Here is a 21134-nt window from a genome sequence, read left to right as displayed (position 1 = left end):
AGTAGAAGTACACACATCCTTTACTCAAGTAGAAGTACACACATCCTTTACTCAAGTAGAAGTACACACATCCTTTACTCAAGTAAAAGTACACACATCCTTTACTCAAGTAGAAATACACACATCCTTTACTCGAGTAGAAGTACACACATCCTTTACTCGAGTAGAAGTACACACATCCTTTACTCAGGTAGAAGTACACACATCCTTTACTCAAGTAGAAGTACACACATCCTTTACTCAAGTAGAAGTACACACATCCTTTACTCAAGTAGAAGTACACTCATCCTTTACTCAAGGAGAAGTACACACATCCTTTACTCAAGCAGAAGTACACACATCCTGTACTCAAGTGGAAGTACACACACCCTTTAGTCAAGTAGAAGTACACACATCCTTTACTCAAGTAGAAGTACGCACATCCTTTACTCAAGTAGAAGTACACTCATCCTTTACTCAAGTAGAAGTACACACATCCTGTACTCAAGTAGAAGTACGCACATCCTTTACTCAGGTAGAAGTACACTCATCCTTTACTCAAGTAGAAGTACACTCATCCTTTACTCAAGTAGAAGTACACTCATCCTTTACTCAGGTAGAAGTACACTCATCCTTTACTCAAGTAGAAGTACACACATCCTTTACTCAAGTAGAAGTACACACATCCTTTACTCAAGTAGAAGTACACACATCCTTTACTCCAGTAGAAGTACACACATCCTTTACTCAAGTAGAAGTACACTCATCCTTTACTCAGGTAGAAGTACACTCATCCTTTCCTCAAGTAGAAGTACACACATCCTTTACTCAAGTAGAAGTACACACATCCTTTACTCAAGTAGAAGTACACACATCCTTTACTCAAGTAGAAGTACACACATCCTTTACTCCAGTAGAAGTACACACATCCTTTACTCAAGTAGAAGTACACACATCCTGTACTCAAGTAGAAGTACACTCATCCTTTACTCAAGTAGAAGTACACTCATCCTTTACTCAAGTAGAAGTACGCACATCCTTTACTCAAGTAGAAGTACACTCATCCTTTACTCAAGTAGAAGTACACACATCCTTTACTCAAGTAGAAGTACACACATCCTGTACTCAAGTAGAAGTACGCACATCCTTTACTCAAGTAGAAGTACGCACATCCTTTACTCAAGTAGAAGTACACACATCCTGTACTCAAGTAGAAGTACGCACATCCTTTACTCAAGTAGAAGTACACACATCCTTTACTCAAGTAGAAGTACACACATCCTGTACTCAAGTAGAAGTACGCACATCCTTTACTCAAGTAGAAGTACACACATCCTTTACTCAAGTAGAAGTACACACATCCTGTACTCAAGTAGAAGTACACTCATCCTTTACTCAAGTAGAAGTACGCACATCCTTTTACTCAAGTAGAAGTACGCACATCCTTTACTCAAGTAGAAGTACACACATCCTGTACTCAAGTAGAAGTACGCACATCCTTTACTCAAGTAGAAGTACACACATCCTTTACTCAAGTAGAAGTACGCACATCCTTTACTCAAGTAGAAGTACACACATCCTGTACTCAAGTAGAAGTACGCACATCCTTTACTCAAGTAGAAGTACACACATCCTTTACTCAAGTAGAAGTACACTCATCCTTTACTCAGGTAGAAGTACACTCATCCTTTACTCAAGTAGAAGTACACACATCCTTTACTCAAGTAGAAGTACACACATCCTTTACTCAAGTAGAAGTACACACATCCTTTACTCAAGTAGAAGTACACACATCCTTTACTCCAGTAGAAGTACACACATCCTTTACTCAAGTAGAAGTACACACATCCTGTACTCAAGTAGAAGTACACTCATCCTTTACTCAAGTAGAAGTACACACATCCTTTACTCAAGTAGAAGTACGCACATCCTTTACTCAAGTAGAAGTACACTCATCCTTTACTCAAGTAGAAGTACGCACATCCTTTACTCAAGTAGAAGTACACTCATCCTTTACTCAAGTAGAAGTACACACATCCTTTACTCAAGTAGAAGTACACTCATCCTTTACTCAGGTAGAAGTACACTCATCCTTTACTCAAGTAGAAGTACACACATCCTTTACTCAAGTAGAAGTACACACATCCTTTACTCAAGTAGAAGTACACTCATCCTTTACTCAAGTAGAAGTACACTCATCCTTTACTCAAGTAGAAGTACGCACATCCTTTACTCAAGTAGAAGTACACACATCCTTTACTCAAGTGGAAGTACACACATCCTTTACTCAAGTAGAAGTACACTCATCCTTTACTCAAGTAGAAGTACGCACATCCTTTACTCAAGTAGAAGTACACTCATCCTTTACTCAAGTAGAAGTACACACATCCTTTACTCAAGTAGAAGTACGCACATCCTTTACTCAAGTAGAAGTACACTCATCCTTTACTCAAGTAGAAGTACACACATCCTTTACTCAAGTAGAAGTACACTCATCCTTTACTCAGGTAGAAGTACACTCATCCTTTACTCAAGTAGAAGTACACACAGCCTTTACTCAAGTAGAAGTACAGTCATCCTTTACTCAAGTAGAAGTACGCACATCCTTTACTCAAGTAGAAGTACACTCATCCTTTACTCAAGTAGAAGTACACACATCCTTTACTCAAGTAGAAGTACACTCATCCTTTACTCAGGTAGAAGTACACTCATCCTTTACTCAAGTAGAAGTACACACAGCCTTTACTCAAGTAGAAGTACACACATCCTGTACTAAAGTAGAAGTACACACATCCTTTACTCAAGTAGAAGTACGCACATCCTTTACTCAAGTAGAAGTACACTCATCCTTTACTCAAGTAGAAGTACACTCATCCTTTACTCAAGTAGAAGTACACTCATCCTTTACTCAAGTATAAGTACACTCATCCTTTACTCAAGTAGAAGTACACACATCCTTTACTCAAGTAGAAGTACACTCATCCTTTACTCAGGTAGAAGTACACACATCCTTTACTCAAGTAGAAGTACACTCATCCTTTACTCAAGTAGAAGTACACACATCCTTTACTCAGGTAGAAGTACACACATCCTTTACTCAAGTAGAAGTACACTCATCCTTTACTCAAGTAGAAGTACACACATCCTTTACTCAAGTAGAAGTACACACATCCTGTACTCAAGTAGAAGTACGCACATCCTTTCCTCAAGTAGAAGTACACACATCCTTTACTCAAGTAGAAGTAAAGAAGTATGGGCTTCGAAATGTACTTAAGTAAAAAGTATCATAACTAGCAGATCCTAATGTCATGATTTTCTTTCCAAATTCTGCATTTTTCTAAAAATTCTGAATGTGTTTCAGAATTCTGACTTAGACAAATATGTATTCAGAAATGTTACTTTTTTCTAAATGATTACTTCAGATTTCTGACTTTAGCTCAATTTGTTTTGAAAGATTCTCTGAGAAATTCTGAATTTCTTTCAAAAATCTAACTTTTTTTTCCAAAGAAATGTCCCCTCCATGAAAGCAGAGGGACAGAGGGGGAATACTCGGGGCCCCTCTTTAGTCCGGACTGTGTTTCTAGGAAAAGGTGAGTCTGAGTGCGAGCTGTCTGTAACCCCCCGGCCAACAAAGACCTCCACCTCATCCTGTGTTTGCTCGTGTGTAATCTTCCATCGTTGACCTTTGCTTCTGTCTAAAACAGCCTTTCAGCCCCCGCACCACCTGCTACACTTACACTGTGGGAACTTTTCCTGCTCGCTCACATCCTTTTCTTTGTGTGGTTTTGAACGTAGGCCAGACGCACCTGCTAGTGGACGCCTGAGGCTGGGAGAGTGAAGCTAACCGTGGCTTAATGCGCTACAGCTTCAGAAACTATTAACTATTTGATCTGCTGTGTTGCTCTGTGGGAGGAGCCTGTGACCTCAGATGTTCATCTACTCTGTAGCTTGAATCCTTGAATCCTTGAAAGGAAGGTCCTTCCATCAGGCTGAATAAGCACTTTGGCTCCGATGAGTATCACTCAAAGTAATCCAGTACTGAGTATAGAAACTTCTGCAATCATATATTGTTCATATTTGTCAACTTAGGATGCGATTATCCACTCACCGGGTTTCCTGCGTGCCCCCTCTCCCCCCTCTCGCACAGACAGGACTTCGGCTGAGGGCACTGAAATAAGGACATGAGAGATAATGAATATATAAAGAACTGAATCGACGATGTGCTTGAGATACAGAGGAGAAAGGATAAGGCCTTCGTTGTGCCTGAACAAATAATAACACAGAATATGATCATGTGAGGAGATAATCGTCACGGTACTCACCCCAGTTTTTACAATTGTGTTCTGGAAAAAAACAAAAACAGTCGGTCAGTTATTTAAAGTCCAAACCTGCAGGAATAGTTAACTCAAGACAAGGCAAGGCTCAACCTCGGACCAAGAGTGGCTGAAACGTGGCTTGTTTTCAGGTCTGTTTTACTTTGGTTGCTTTCATCGTTTAACTTTATCCAATACTTGAACCCCCCAGTGAGCAACTATATGAAAGACTCAGCCTGTGGTAACTTGAATGCTGGAAGAAAACTCTCACGCCTCAACGGTGAACAAAGAATCCAACATTGAAGTCATTAGGGCCGCGATTAACAACGGCAAAAACCCTTCAGTCCCATGCTCCCTACTTCCCAAACACATGCGTTCTTACTCAAACATTACTATTCAAAACAGCTCTGCACGAACAGCCTCGTGCTCAGGCGCCTCAAGCTTAGTGTATAAGAAGGCTTTAGACTGTGTTTGAATGTGGCCCTCGTTGTTTCCAAGTTTCTGGATCCTTTTTGTAGAAACAAGTTTTTCTCTACAAATTCAAGGTGATTCAAGGAGGAGTATTTGGTTTCCAGTTCTTTAGGTAAATCTGAGTATCAGGTTCTGCTCTCTTGTTGTGCATGCCAGTAGATTTGTGAATCAGTAAACCTAATAACCCCCCCCCCCCCCCACAGACTCACCAGTTCATTGAAGAGTTTGTCGTCCAGCTGTTTGTCCGTGAGACTCAGCAGGTGTTTCTGCGGCGGGGCGCTGGCGATGGACCTCAGTTTCTCGCTCATCTGTGCGTCCGTCGGCAGGTCCGAGAGCCGGAGGATGAACACCCGGATGTTTTGCTGCTTGGCTTCAGCGGCAGCAGCAACAGCACTGGGACTTCGAGGATGATCCGATCCGTCCGTCATCAGTAGCGCCACCCGGAGGCTGCTGGAGGAAGTCTCGCGCCCGAATAACTGCGTGGCGTTGGAGATACCGTACGCCGAATAGGTGCCGTGTCCGATGAACGCCATGGAGGAAACGCGGCTCTGGAACACGTCCAGATCCTGCCAGTCTCTGAAGTTGTGCTCCAGGGAGACGGAGCTGCTGTACTGCAGCGCGGCGAGACGGAGACGCAGACGCCAGCCGGTCGAATGCAGCTGCGTGAGTCTGGAGCTGAACCGCAGGATGAAGGCCTTCTGCCGCTCGAACAGAAGAGACTTGGCTCTCTCCGAACTGTCCACGATGAACATGAGCTCCACCGGGCAGATCAGGGCTGGACCAGGAGCAGAGAGAGAGAGGGTTTACAGTCTGCAGTCAGACTGTAGAAAGGATCTGGATACATCATGTATTTCATGGCTTTAAACACGTACTTTTGGCCTCATTCAGGAGCACCTGGTTGTCGTCTCTCTGCCCTTTCCTCTTCCTCTTCTGGCCTCTGGCTGGACTCCACAGAGCGAGAGTCAGGACGGAAACCTTCAGGAGCCACGGAAGAGTCATCCTTCAGTCTGGGAACATCACAGGAGAAACAGAGGCTCATTCAGCTTCTGTTTGGACATCAACCACCGGCTGCAATGCTTCTCCCTGGACATCTTCAAGTCTTCATTCAAAACGTGCTCTCCATGGCCTTTGACCCCTAACCAGTCCATCTGCTATTTCACTCTTACTTTATTATTTGCCCTATTTGTTTGTTTGTTTGTTTGTTTACCATGTAAAGCGGCCTTGGATCCCTTGAAAGGCGCTATACAAATGTAATCTATTATTATGATTATCAATAGTCCTGAATCCATCACAATGGACACAAGAGGGAGACATCGCAGGTGTACAGGTAACACAGACACACACACACACACACACACACACACACACACACACAGACAGACAGACAGACAGACAGACAGACAGACAGACAGACAGACAGACAGACAGACACACAGACACAGACACACAGACACACACACACACACACACACACACACACACACACACACACACACACATACACACACACACAGACAGACAGACAGACAGACAGACAGACACACAGACACACACACACACACACACACACACACACACACACACACACACACACACACACACACAGACACACAGACACACAGACACACACACACACACACACACACACACACACACACACACACACACACACACACACACAGACACACACACACACACACACACACACACACACACACACACAGACAAAGACACACAGACACACACACACACACACACACACACACACACACACACACACACACACACACACACACACACACACACACACACACACACACACACACACACACACACTTCATCACTGTCACCTGTGGCTACATCTGCTTTGACTGAACGATGTTTCTGCGCTTATGCTCATGCTCTGCTGGTGTAAGGAGCGTGAGAGAGAGGCTGCTGGTGTAAGGAGCGTGAGAGAGAGGCTGCTGGGAACAGACGTGCAGCCATCATCTAATGCTTAAGGACAACTGACATGTTTTGGTTAATTTTGCATCTTTATAGACATTTTGTGTCTTTGTGATCATATTCTGTCGCCTTAAGATCGTTTTGCACCATTTCTAGAGGTTTTCATCTCTTTTCAGCCATTTTGCATCATATTTTGTCATTCTGTTCCTCTGTACTCATTTCTTGTATCTTTCTGTAGTTTTGCGTCTCGTTGAAGTCGTTTCCCATCTGGTCACACTCTGTCTCATATTGGTCTCTATGCGTCTCTTTGAGGTCACACTGGTCGTATTGGGTCTTTTCGGAATAATCTTTTTTGCACCTCTTTTTTCTCCTTTTAGTTATTTATTCAACACGATATCTTTGCATTATTGATACTGCTGCAACTCCATCAAATACAGCTGCACACATATCTGGACCGCTGCCTGAAAGGATACTAGTATTCTGATTATAGTAAAGTCTGTGAGACAACATACATTTAACCACCTTTAGGTTTGTTTTTAAGCTCATTCATCAATTACTTTAACAACTAAGTAGATTTACTAAAATACTGCACTTAAGTACAATATTGAGGTACTTGTATGTATTTAATCCCTTTAGTTACTTCACAGATGTGGATGAATGATGTGAAATCTAATCAAGTGTTGAATCAGACTTTAGTTCCACCTGGAGTAAATCCACCAGCTACCCTGCAGTATACAAAGTCATTCAAACTAGCTGCACCTTTACCAGCTTTGAGAACACTTTCATGATCAATCATTATAAAACATATCATATCTATTATTCTGAAATGGACCAATCTGCACAATGACTACTTTTACTGTCTTTCACTATATTTTGATGAGAATACTTTTCTACTTTTACTTGAGGAACATTTTGAATGCAGGACTTTTACTGTAACAGAGTATTCCTACACTCTGGTACTTCTACTTTTACTCTAGTACAAGATCTGAGTACTTCTACTTTTACTCAAGAACAAGATCTGAGTACTTCTACTTTTACTGAAGTAAAAGACCTGAGTACTTCTACTTTTACTCAAGTACAAGATCTGAGTACTTCTACTTTTACTCAAGTACAAGATCTGAGTACTTCTACTTTTACTCAAGAACAAGATCTGAGTACTTCTACTTTTACTCAAGAACAAGATCTGAGTACTTCTACTTTTACTCAAGAACAAGATCTGAGTACTTCTACTTTTACTCAAGTACAAGATCTGAGTACTTCTACTTTTACTCAAGTACAAGATCTGAGTACTTCTACTTTTACTCAGGTACAAGATCTGAGTACTTCTACTTTTACTCAAGTACAAGATCTGAGTACTTCTACTTTTACTCAAGAACAAGATCTGAGTACTTCTACTTTTACTCAAGTACAAGATCTGAGTACTTCTACTTTTACTTCAAGTACAAGATCTGAGTACTTCTACTTTTACTCAGGTACAAGATCTGAGTACTTCTACTTTTACTCAAGTACAAGATCTGAGTACTTCTACTTTTACTCAAGTACAAGATCTGAGTACTTCTACTTTTACTCAAGAACAAGATCTGAGTACTTCTACTTTTACTCAAGTACAAGATCTGAGTACTTCTACTTTTACTCAAGAACAAGATCTGAGTACTTCTACTTTTACTCAAGTACAAGATCTGAGTACTTCTACTTTTACTCAAGTACAAGATCTGAGTACTTCTACTTTTACTCAAGTACAAGACCTGAGTACTTCTACTTTTACTCAGGTACAAGATCTGAGTACTTCTACTTTTACTCAGGTACAAGATCTGAGTACTTCTACATTTACTCAAGTACAAGATCTGAGTACTTCTACTTTTACTCAAGAACAAGATCTGAGTACTTCTACTTTTACTTCAAGTACAAGATCTGAGTACTTCTACTTTTACTCAGGTACAAGATCTGAGTACTTCTACTTTTACTCAAGTACAAGATCTGAGTACTTCTACTTTTACTCAAGAACAAGATCTGAGTACTTCTACTTTTACTCAAGTACAAGATCTGAGTACTTCTACTTTTACTCAAGAACAAGATCTGAGTACTTCTACTTTTACTCAAGTACAAGATCTGAGTACTTCTACTTTTACTCAAGTACAAGATCTGAGTACTTCTACTTTTACTCAAGTACAAGACCTGAGTACTTCTACTTTTACTCAGGTACAAGATCTGAGTACTTCTACTTTTACTCAGGTACAAGATCTGAGTACTTCTACATTTACTCAAGTACAAGATCTGAGTACTTCTACTTTTACTCAAGTACAAGATCTGAGTACTTCTACTTTTACTCAAGTACAAGACCTGAGTACTTCTACTTTTACTCAGGTACAAGATCTGAGTACTTCTACTTTTACTCAAGAACAAGATCTGAGTACTTCTACTTTTACTCAAGTACAAGATCTGAGTACTTCTACCACCTCCGCTGATAATGATATAATTATCTACGTTTTTTCTTCTACCAATTACTATAAAGAATATTGTTAAAACTACTCAAATATTTAATAACTTTAGTGTAAATCTACACTGCTGACAAATACTTCACTGCAGCTCCTTTTATCACCATGACTGACACTTAGACTGGTTATACACTGTGTAAGAAACGTCCATGCATACATATAAACATAGCAATACCTAAAATATATAAATAATGTCCAAAATTGTCTTTTAAATGTCCTTAAAAAATAACAAAATCAGAAACTCAAGCAACTCCATAAATAAGTGAATTAGTTTCTGGACACACTTTCTCTTTGGTAAGCATAAGCGTATGAGCCACATGGGATACTCAGAGACCAGGAGCTTACAGGAAACCTCTTCAAGCCCCCAGCAAATATCATCATTTCAATCCACACCATCACAGTTATCTACAACGAAAGGCTCAAAGAAAGTCTTTTAACAGCTTTTAATGTCATTTAACACAAACGTGTAAACCTATAAGGAAGAAGATTTTGAAATAAAGCAGATTTACTATTTAAATGTGCGTTAGAACAATGCAAAACATGTGAAGGCACGTACCTGCGTTAACACAATTAGAGCTCCTGGTTATTCCATCAGTGAGAGGAGCAGCTCTGCAGGAGAGAGTGTATGTGTGTGTGTGTGTGTGTGTGTGTGTGTGTGTGTGTGTGTGTGTGTGTGTGTGTGTGTGTGTGTGTGTGCGTGTGTGCGTGCGTGCGTGCGTGTGTGTGTGTGAGGTGCTTTCAGACCTGCAGCAACACACTGCACACATGTTACCCACAATGCAACAACACACAATTCCTTTTACTCCCTTCACAATAAAACTATACCTGAGAAACACACCACACTCTTTTATTCTTGTAAATATCTGACACTGTGAGAGATGTGTTCCACATGTAACGTCATGATTTCACGATGCGATGACTGTGGGAATATATTTCAAAATGTTATTTGTAGTTTCTGCATTAGTGCTTTTATTTTGAAGGAAACGCGTTCATGCAAACTGACCGAGCTGCAGCCAGTTACTCAACTCGTTATTCTGATCAGATGACTGAACGCTCCACAATAACTTTGATCAGAATCAGAATACCTTTATTCCTCCCACAGAGGGGAATTGTAACACCAAAGAGCCAAAGATAGCTTAATAACTCTCAAGAAGTAAGCGTAAGATCATTAGAAATGACACACATTACAAGCTACACATCCAGTTTAGTGATACAGCAGCCAGGTGAGAGGATAACGGGTGATGATAGTATACATTGCACAGCTACTTGCGGTAAATATATATATTGCACATTGCACAACAGGAGTGCTTTAGTCTTTGTTTATGTGTGTGCTGGTCTACTGGTAATACAATCCATCAATACAAGAATATTAAATCACTCTTTTACAAGTTAAAGACCTGCAGTCAATATGCATCGAAGAATTATCAGCAAACTGGAAAAAAAGATTTGTCTAGCATTATCTTGTGTGTTTTATTCAACTAATTGTGTGTGTGTGTGTGTGTGTGTGTGTGTGTGTGTGTGTGTGTGTGTGTGTGTGTGTTAGTAAATATCTGTGTGCGTGTGTGCGTGCGTGCGTGCTTTAATGCAGATATGTGTGTGTGTGTGTGTGTGTGTGTGTGTGTGTGTGTGTGTGTGTGTGTGTGTGTGTGTGTGTGTGTGTGTGTGTGTGTGTGTGTGTGTGTGTGTGGTGCTTAATGATGTATGTTTTTAAGAAGGAATTGTTTTACTCATTTAACTTTTTATGAACGAGTCATAAAAGGAGCAAATACACATTTGTTCAATGGAATAATTTATTCATCTATTTGTAGTTTGTGCATGACCTTGTGAACGCCTTGACACTTTTTAAAATAACCTTTTTACAGAGTATTTTTAACTATCATAATAAACTACTTTAATGTCTATAATTGGTGGCTTTCATGCAGAGACATACCTGCAGAGGCTGGGGTCAAAGGCTGAGAGAGAAAGGCTCTCTAAATATCTCAATAAAACGGGAGAATCATAAAGAGAGATACATGCATAGTTTAAGGAGAAGGGGGCGGGACATCTATAAGCAGGTTGACCAATCACGACAGAGCCGGCCAGCTAACCAATCAGAGCAGACTGGGCTCTGGTTTTAGACAGAGGGTGAAAAGAAGAGACATGACAATACATACTGATATACACCTAAACATCAGCAGGAGAGGACTCTTTAAAGTAGAGACACTACATACTGATATACACCTGAACATCAGCAGGAGAGGACTCTTTAAAGTAGAGACACTACATACTGATATACACCTAAACATCAGCAGGAGAGGACTCTTTAAAGTAGAGACACTACATACTGATATACACCTGAACATCAGCAGGAGAGGACTCTTTAAAGTAGAGACAATACATACTGATATACACCTGAACATCAGCAGGAGAGGACTCTTTAAAGTAGAGACACTACATACTGATATACACCTGAACATCAGCAGGAGAGGACTCTTTCAAGTAGAGACACTACATACTGATAAACACCTGAACATCAGCAGGAGAGGACTCTTTAAAGTAGAGACACTACATACTGATATACACCTGAACATCAGCTGGAGAGGACTCTTTAAAGTAGAGACACTACATACTGATAAACACCTGAACATCAGCAGGAGAGGACTCTTTAAAGTAGAGACACTACATACTGATATACACCTGAACATCAGCAGGAGAGGACTCTTTAAAGTAGAGACACTACATACTGATATACACCTGAACATCAGCAGGAGAGGACTCTTTAAAGTAGAGACACTACATACTGATATATCAGCAGGAGAGGACTCTTTAAAGTAGAGACACTACATACTGATATACACCTGAACATCAGCAGGAGAGGACTCTTTAAAGTAGAGACACTACATACTGATATACACCCGAACATCAGCAGGAGAGGACTCTTTAAAGTAGAGAAACTACATCCTGATATACACCTGAACATCAGCAGGAGAGGACTCTTTAAAGTAGAGACACTACATCCTGATGGAGCAGAGAAAGTGAACAAAACACCTACATTCTGCTAAAACAAACCCCCCCCCCCCTCTTGAACTGATAATTCTCTGATGTTTTATCGCTTTTTACATGAAATATGACATTCTTTGTTGATGCACAATTTCACGGTTTGTTTTAAACTTTTGAATGAATGTTTTTTTACGTGCAGAAGTCTCCGGTTCCTGCAGAAAGCTCTTCCCCTCCTCGCTGTAAATCTGCTGTCTATCCATGTAAAGGTTATTAAAGCCATCAATCATCTCTCAGCGGGAAAACAGAAACTCAGAGTCTGCGCTCAGCCACCGAGCCCGAAACAACTCGGGCACTAAAGATGACTTACGGCGAAGACAGAACAAGCACTCTGAGGGGAGAAAAGGGAATATTAAAAGCTCAAGCTAATCTTTATGGTGTGCTGAGTGGACACCTGGGAAGGTGAACCTGCAGGATGTGGGCATGAGGAACTTCTATTAGCTGCTCCCATAACTCATAGAGACAGAATCAGATAAGGCCTCACGCCCAATTCCTGACATCAATCATCGATATGTCGGAGACCTGCCGCTCGGAGAAGTTACCAATCATTCAATAAATAATGCCTGGAAAACATTCCTGCACAGATTATGTGCTTTATAAGAAACTGGATGGCCACCGCTGATCTTAAACACATTTTTAAACACACTTGATGGTTTGTGATCCGGAGAAATGAAAGGTTATGGATTCTAGCTTCCTTTTAAGACCCTGAGATATTCCTGTTGAGTGAAAGAACTGGAAACTGAAGAGAAACAAACCTTTAAGAGTTTTTTATCTGAGCCTTCTTGACAAATGTCCCTCTGTTGTTCACGCCTCGCTAAAAGTAACAATCCTTATTGTTAAAGAGCCATGTCAGCAAACAGTACACACGTCTCTTTAAAAGCTGCATTTACACATTTATTTTGAGCACAATAAACTGTTAGAGCAACATTAGCATTCATTAGCAGATGTATTTGTATCAAAGGAACATTTTAATGGTCATTATACCTGCATTCTCTCTGGTGTCCAGCAGGGGGCAGCAACACGAGAATACATTGTGTAGAAGTCTACGAGAAAATGTTCCTACTTCCTGCAGTGTCCTCTTTTCCTGATCAGTTTATATTCTCAATCTCCAGCTTGAGGAGAGTGGAAGCTGTTAGAGCTGCAAGGACCAACTTCCTTTGAATGGGACGTCATTAAAGCTCCTGTCGGGGCCCAATACACACACACACACACACACACACACACACACACACACACACACACACACACACACACACACACACACACACACACACACACACACACACACACACACACACACACACACACACACACACACACAGATCTGCACTAACACACACATATCTACACTAACACACACTAACACACACACATCTGTACTAACACACACACACATCTGTACTAACACACACACACATATCTACACTAACACACACACATATCTACACTAACACACACACACACACACACACACACACACACACACACACACACACACACACACACACACACACACACACACACACACACACACACACACACACACACACACACACACACACACACACACACACACACACTCCTCACAAGTACTGTACTAACACACACACGGATCTGCACTAACACACACTAACACACACACACACACACACACACACACACACACACACACACACACACACACACACACACACACACACACACACACACACACACACACACACACACACACACACACACACACACACACACACACACACACACACATCTGTACTAACACACACACATATCTACACTAACACACACAGATCTGCTCTAACACACACAGATCTGCTCTAACACAACACAGCCGATGGTCAGCTTCCTGTCGTAGGTCAACATATTTTCATAAGAGCAGCGGGCTTTCTACAGCAGGAGCACGGCTGCCAGAGACCCTCCGAAAACACACGAAATGAGAGGGAATTCATTCAGAAGAGAGACCCTGGGAACAGCTGACCCCCACCGACACATTCCTCCCTCTCTTCTCTGTTGCATTTTTAGCTCTTGAGCCTTTTGATTGGTCCACAGAAATGTCCCCACTCTTTGGCGGCAACAGCTTTTGCCCTCATCGAGAACCCTCATCATCTGGTGTTCAAAAACACAGAGTGGTTCAGGAATGAGTCCTGAAACCAGGAAGTGAGTCAGCATTTCACCACTTCCTGTTCCCTGGTCTCAGAGCCAATGGGATCTCTCCATAGGATTGTGGAAAGTATCTGAACTAAGGTCTGTGGTTGAGACACACTGAAGACACGGATCACGTTTTGTTCTACATTAAATCATCAGCAGTGACCCCACTGGTGATCTCTGAAGAGTGGACGTGTCTGAGAAACGATGGTTGTTACCAAGTGGCTGAATAGGACTACAGAAGTCGTGGAGGCCGTTGTACGTCATTACGCCGAACACGTAAACACTCCTCTAAGTTAGTTTCTGTTCTGCTTGAAAGCAAGTCCCTGCCTCCTGCAGACTGTTCAAACAAACGCTTCAACTCCTTCCATCTAGAATCTGTGTGTTTGAATATGGATCTGAAGTTGGCGTGATGTTGAAGTCGTGCTGCTGGACTCGGCTGTAGCTCCTTTATAGCATAACGTTAGCATTTTGCTTCTGGACATTAGATTTATGATTAGAACATTATAAAAGTAGGGAAGACATGTGGAGATTATCCGGCTGAACAAAACGTGCATTTATCAAACAGGTTCGTTTCCCACAGACCTTATGGAGAGATCCCATTGGCTCTGAGACGAGGGAACAGGAAGTGGTGACATGCTGACTCACTTCCTGGTTTTAGGACTCGTCACTGCACCTCTCTATATGCAAACACTGTTGATGCACAGCATGCCAGCATTTGGGCATTTGATAACTGTGAGCCCCACAGCTAAGCACACATTACGATGATGCAATACAAAAGCCTTCCTCAAGTCTAAAACATGTTCTTTCATTTCTCACAAAGTATTTTTTTCAGCCTCCATTGCAGCAAGGCTTTCTGATTCCTCTCCCAAGACCTACACTATCAGTCAGCATGTCTCTGATGTGACGAATGTCTCCAACAGATCTGCTTTGTGCTCGAGGCCCACATGGATCTGAACTCTATCCTTCAGAGAGAGATCATTGTTTTAATGAAACTTCAAAGTGCCTCTCTGCTATATATCCTCCACAGAGCCGTGTGCAGAGACAGCTTTAGAGGGTGTGGAGTCTGCGTGACCCCGATCCTCTGCAGCAGATCCCCCAGGTGCTTCAGACTGAGCAGATGAGAGAAGAAGACTGGCCTGGTAGATGACAGGAGACATGTTGGATCACATTGCACCAGGACGGGCACCATGTGCATATAAATACCATTACCATCATTATACTTTACGATTAGTAATGTTCTATAATAACGTGCAATTACGTATCTGCACTATGTTTTTTAGCACTACTAAATACTGTCAATATCTATATTCATTATGTGATCGTCTGGGTTTGCTGTAGTTATTTAATTGCTCTCTTTACTGCTCTGTCAGTGTACAGTTTGATTATTATGCTGCTGAGTTTGTTGTGTTTCTGTAACTCTGGCACAGAGAAATCCTTCGGGATAAACACAGTCTTCTCTTAAAGTCAAAGTCAATTTTATTGTCTAGCTTTTAGTTTGTGTACAGAGAGAGAGAGATCGAAATACCATTTCCGACAATCCAGAGGAATATAAAATACAAATATATATAAAAATATGTCTACAATTATGTACAGTATATACATAGAGGGGGGAAGTATTGGAGTACAAATACTTTGTTACTGTATTTTAGTACATGTTTCTGGTATCAGTACTTTACTCCACTACGTATTTTTCTGACTACTTTTTACTTTGACTTCTTACATTTTGAACTCAAATACCTGTACTTTCTACTTCTTACATGTTGAACTCAAATACCTGTACTTTCTACTTCTCACATGTTGAACTCAAATACCTGTACTTTCTACTTCTTACATGTTGAACTCAAATACCTGTACTTTCTACTTCTTACATGTTGAACACAAATACCTGTACTTTCTACTTCTTACATGTTGAACTCAAATACCTGTACTTTCTACTTCTTACATGTTGAACTCAAATACCTGTACTTTCTACTTCTTACATGTTGAACTCAAATACCTGTACTTTCTACTTCTTACATGTTGAACACAAATACCTGTACTTTCTACTTCTTACATGTTGAACTCAAATACCTGTACTTTCTACTTCTTACATGTTGAACTCAAATACCTGTACTTTCTACTTCTCACATGTTGAACTCAAATACCTGTACTTTCTACTTCTTACATGTTGAACTCAAATACCTGTACTTTCTACTTCTTACATGTTGAACTCAAATACCTGTACTTTCTACTTCTTACATGTTGAACTCAAATACCTGTACTTTCTACTTCTTACATGTTGAACACAAATACCTGTACTTTCTACTTCTTACATGTTGAACACAAATACCTGTACTTTCTACTTCTTACATGTTGAACTCAAATACCTGTACTTTCTACTTCTTACATGTTGAACCCAAACACCTGTACTTTCTACTTCTCACATTTTGAACCCAAATACCTGTACTTTCTACTTCTCACATGTTGAACCCAAATACCTGTACTTTCTACTTCTTACATGTTGAACACAAATACCTGTACTTTCTACTTCTTACATGTTGAACTCAAATACCTGTACTTTCTACTTCTTACATGTTGAACTCAAATACCTGTACTTTCTACTTCTTACATGTTGAACTCAAATACCTGTACTTTCTACTTCTTACATGTTGAACTCAAATACCTGTACTTTCTACTTCTTACATGTTGAACTCAAATACCTGTACTTTCTACTTCTTACATGTTGAACTCAAATACCTGTACTTTCTACTTCTTACATGTTGAACTCAAATACCTGTACTTTCTACTTCTCACATTTTGAACCCAAATACCTGTACTTTCTACTTCTCACATGTTGAACCCAAATACCTGTACTTTCTACTTCTTACATGTTGAACACAAATACCTGTACTTTCTACTTCTTACATGTTGAACACAAATACCTGTACTTTCTACTTCTTACATGTTGAACTCAAATACCTGTACTTTCTACTTCTCACATGTTGAACACAAATACCTGTACTTTCTACTTCTTACATGTTGAACTCAAATACCTGTACTTTCTACTTCTTACATGTTGAACACAAATACCTGTACTTTCTACTTCTTACATGTTGAACTCAAATACCTGTACTTTCTACTTCTTACATGTTGAACACAAATACCTGTACTTTCTACTTCTTACATGTTGAACCCAAATACCTGTACTTTCTACTTCTTACATGTTGAACTCAAATACCTGTACTTTCTACTACTTACATGTTGAACACAAATACCTGTACTTTCTACTTCTTACATGTTGAACACAAATACCTGTACTTTCTACTTCTTACATGTTGAACACAAATACCTGTACTTTCTACTTCTTACATGTTGAACTCAAATACCTGTACTTTCTACTTCTTACATGTTGAACACAAATACCTGTACTTTCTACTTCTTACATGTTGAACTCAAATACCTGTACTTTCTACTTCTTACATGTTGAACTCAAATACCTGTACTTTCTACTTCTTACATGTTGAACACAAATACCTGTACTTTCTACTTCTTACATGTTGAACTCAAATACCTGTACTTTCTACTTCTTACATTTTGAACACAAATACCTGTACTTTCTACTTCTTACATGTTGAACACAAATACCTGTACTTTCTACTTCTTACATGTTGAACTCAAATACCTGTACTTTCTACTTCTTACATGTTGAACTCAAATACCTGTACTTTCTACTTCTTACATGTTGAACTCAAATACCTGTACTTTCTACTTCTTACATGTTGAACTCAAATACCTGTACTTTCTACTTCTTACATGTTGAACTCTAATACCTGTACTTTCTACTTCTTACATGTTGAACTCTAATACCTGTACTTTCTACTTCTTACATGTTGAACTCAAATACCTGTACTTTCTACTTCTTACATGTTGAACTCAAATACCTGTACTTTCTACTTCTTACATGTTGAACACAAATACCTGTACTTTCTACTTCTTACATGTTGAACTCAAATACCTGTACTTTCTACTTCTTACATGTTGAACTCAAATACCTGTACTTTCTACTTCTTACATGTTGAACACAAATACCTGTACTTTCTACTTCTTACATGTTGAACTCAAATACCTGTACTTTCTACTTCTTACATTTTGAACACAAATACCTGTACTTTCTACTTCTTACATGTTGAACACAAATACCTGTACTTTCTACTTCTTACATGTTGAACTCAAATACCTGTACTTTCTACTTCTTACATGTTGAACACAAATACCTGTACTTTCTACTTCTTATATGTTGAACACAAATACCTGTACTTTCTACTTCTTACATGTTGAACTCAAATACCTGTACTTTCTACTTCTTACATGTTGAACTCTAATACCTGTACTTTCTACTTCTTACATGTTGAACTCTAATACCTGTACTTTCTACTTCTCTCATTTTCCAAACAGGCTGGTTCCTTTAGTCTGAATGTGTGTTTGGTGGCGTGATCATTATTATTTAGAGTCATTGCGTGCCTATTGATTTGAACACGATCCGTGTATCCATCATTTCCTGGTCTTCTCTAAAGAAGAGGGACCAATGGAAACGTTGTCATGTTGCCGTTGGTCACCATGGAAACATTCATTAGCTAACAATGACATTATTGTTCTATTAATATAAAGGGAGGTCAGGTACTCTTTAAAACAGCTGCTAGTTATGGGTACTTTTTACTGAAGTACATTTCAAAGCCTCTTTACTTTTAGTTTAGTCAGTACTTCTGTTTCTACCAGAGTATTTTTAAACACGAGTATCTGTACTTCTACTGCAGTAAAGGATGTGTGTACTTCTACTTGAGTAAAGGATGTGTGTACTTCTACTTGAGTAAAGGACGTGTGTACTTCTACTTGAGTAAAGGATGTGTGTACTTCTACTGGAGTAAAGGATGTGTGTACTTCTACTTGAGTAAAGGATGTGTGTACTTCTACTGGAGTAAAGGATGTGTGTACTTCTACTTGAGGAAAGGATGTGTGTACTTCTACTGGAGTAAAGGATGTGTGTACTTCTACTTGAGTAAAGGATGTGTGTACTTCTACTTGAGTAAAGGATGTGTGTACTTCTACTTGAGTAAAGGATGTGTGTACTTCTACTTGAGTAAAGGATGTGTGTACTTCTACTTGAGTAAAGGATGTGTGTACTTCTACTTGAGTAAAGGATGTGTGTACTTCTACTGGAGTAAAGGATGTGTGTACTTCTACTTGAGTAAAGGATGTGTGTACTTCTACTGGAGTAAAGGATGTGTGTACTTCTACTGGAGTAAAGGATGTGTGTGCTTCTACTTGAGTAAAGGATGTGTGTACTTCTACTTGAGTAAAGGATGTGTGTACTTCTACTTGAGTAAAGGATGTGTGTACTTCTACTTGAGTAAAGGATGTGTGTACTTCTACTGGAGTAAAGGATGTGTGTACTTCTACTTGAGTAAAGGATGTGTGTACTTCTACTTGAGTAAAGGATGAGTGTACTTCTCCCTCTCAGTACATATATAAACACAAACACTGAGTTTTAAAGAGTGTCCGGCTCAGTATGTGGGGTATGAACTAATAACCTCCAGAAGTATTCAGTACTTAGTTACTTCCCACCTCTGCTCCTGAGGTATGTCATAAACTCAGGGAGTTTCTGTGGTCCGGTTAACAAGCAGAACCATAAACATCCAGACCTGCAGGGAAAGACTCAACGTGAAGAAGAGAAGAGACGTTATTCTGACAGATGACGAGTCGCAGTACATGCATGCTTCTAACATGAAGCTGTGTGGCTCGTTTGTAAGTGTAACTTTCCCCTCTGTGGAATGAAGGGCTTCTGATTCTGAGATGAAGGTCTACTTTCAGCTTAAAGAGGATGAGTGTATCGGACAGTTTGAGGGTGGGCTCTCTGCAGTGAGACGTGCCTCACTTCGCCCACAGAGCTGTTAACTCACCAAAGAATTTCACCTAATAGTTTAAAAATCCCATTAAAGAATAAATCACACGACGTGACGTTTAGATGATCAACAATATAAAGCATTTATTATCAGAATATACAGGAGAGGAGATGAGGAAAAGTCTGATTTCATTTTTTACTTTCAAATTGTCTCAGAGTTCTGACTTTAATAAAAAAAAGAAACGACAAAAAAAAAAAATGTTTTCTCATAATTCTGATACATTTTTCTGAATTTTTTTTCTGACTTTCGTTCTCAAAATTCAGTGAAAAAACATCTGACATATTTTCTGAACATTTGTGTACTTATTGTGGGGGAAACGTCTGAAGCACTGGGAGTCAGGACTCAGAGACACGAGGAGAGCTGGAGCTCTGATGGAGTCAGGACTCAGAGACACGAGGAGAGCTGGAGCTCTGATGGAGTCAGGACTCAGAGAGAGGCGAGGAGAGAGCTGGAGCTCTGATGGAGTCAGGACTCAGAGAGACACGAGGAGAGCTGGAGCTCTGATGGAGTCAGGACTCAGAGACACGAGGAGAGCTGGAGCTCTGATGGAGTCAGGACTCAGAGAGACACGAGGAGAGCTGGAGCTCTGATGGAGTCAGGACTCAGAGAGACACGAGAAGAGCTGGAGCCCTGATGGAGTCAGGACTCAGAGAGACACGAGGAGAGCTGGAGCTCTGATGGAGTCAGGACTCAGAGAGACACGAGGAGAGCTGGAGCTATGATGGAGTCAGGACTCAGAGAGACACGAGGAGAGCTGGAGCTCTGATGGAGTCAGGACTCAGAGACACGAG

General features: G+C 40.2%; 2 protein-coding genes across 4 annotated transcripts in view; one reads left to right on the top strand and one right to left on the bottom strand.

The window, feature by feature from the left end:
- Positions 1–10675, bottom strand: part of col28a1a (collagen, type XXVIII, alpha 1a) — a 36316-nt gene extending 25641 nt beyond the window's left edge. Inside the window, exons 1-5 of one of the 2 annotated variants that reach the window (XM_079656399.1) lie at positions 9759–10675; positions 5636–5770; positions 4973–5538; positions 4302–4322; positions 4088–4147 (exon numbers count right to left, since the gene is read on the bottom strand). In XM_079656399.1, the coding sequence (XP_079512525.1) occupies positions 4088–4147; positions 4302–4322; positions 4973–5538; positions 5636–5762 (774 nt within the window). In that variant the 5' untranslated portion in view covers positions 5763–5770; positions 9759–10675. Of the gene's footprint in view, positions 1–4087; positions 4148–4301; positions 4323–4972; positions 5539–5635; positions 6084–9758 lie in introns of those variants that run through there. The other variant, XM_079656398.1, reaches the window with a different exon arrangement.
- The window catches only part of LOC307022902 (class I histocompatibility antigen, F10 alpha chain-like), a 455191-nt gene that overhangs the window by 105540 nt on the left and 328517 nt on the right, over positions 1–21134 (top strand). The gene's annotated exons all lie outside the window — the stretch shown is intronic.

Source organism: Notothenia rossii (assembly GCF_949606895.1).
Source record: "Notothenia rossii genome assembly, chromosome: 10".
NCBI classification, from domain to species: domain Eukaryota; kingdom Metazoa; phylum Chordata; class Actinopteri; order Perciformes; family Nototheniidae; genus Notothenia; species Notothenia rossii.
The sequence above is the reverse complement of the archived record's forward strand: the minus strand, read 5'-3'. Positions and strand labels throughout refer to the sequence as shown.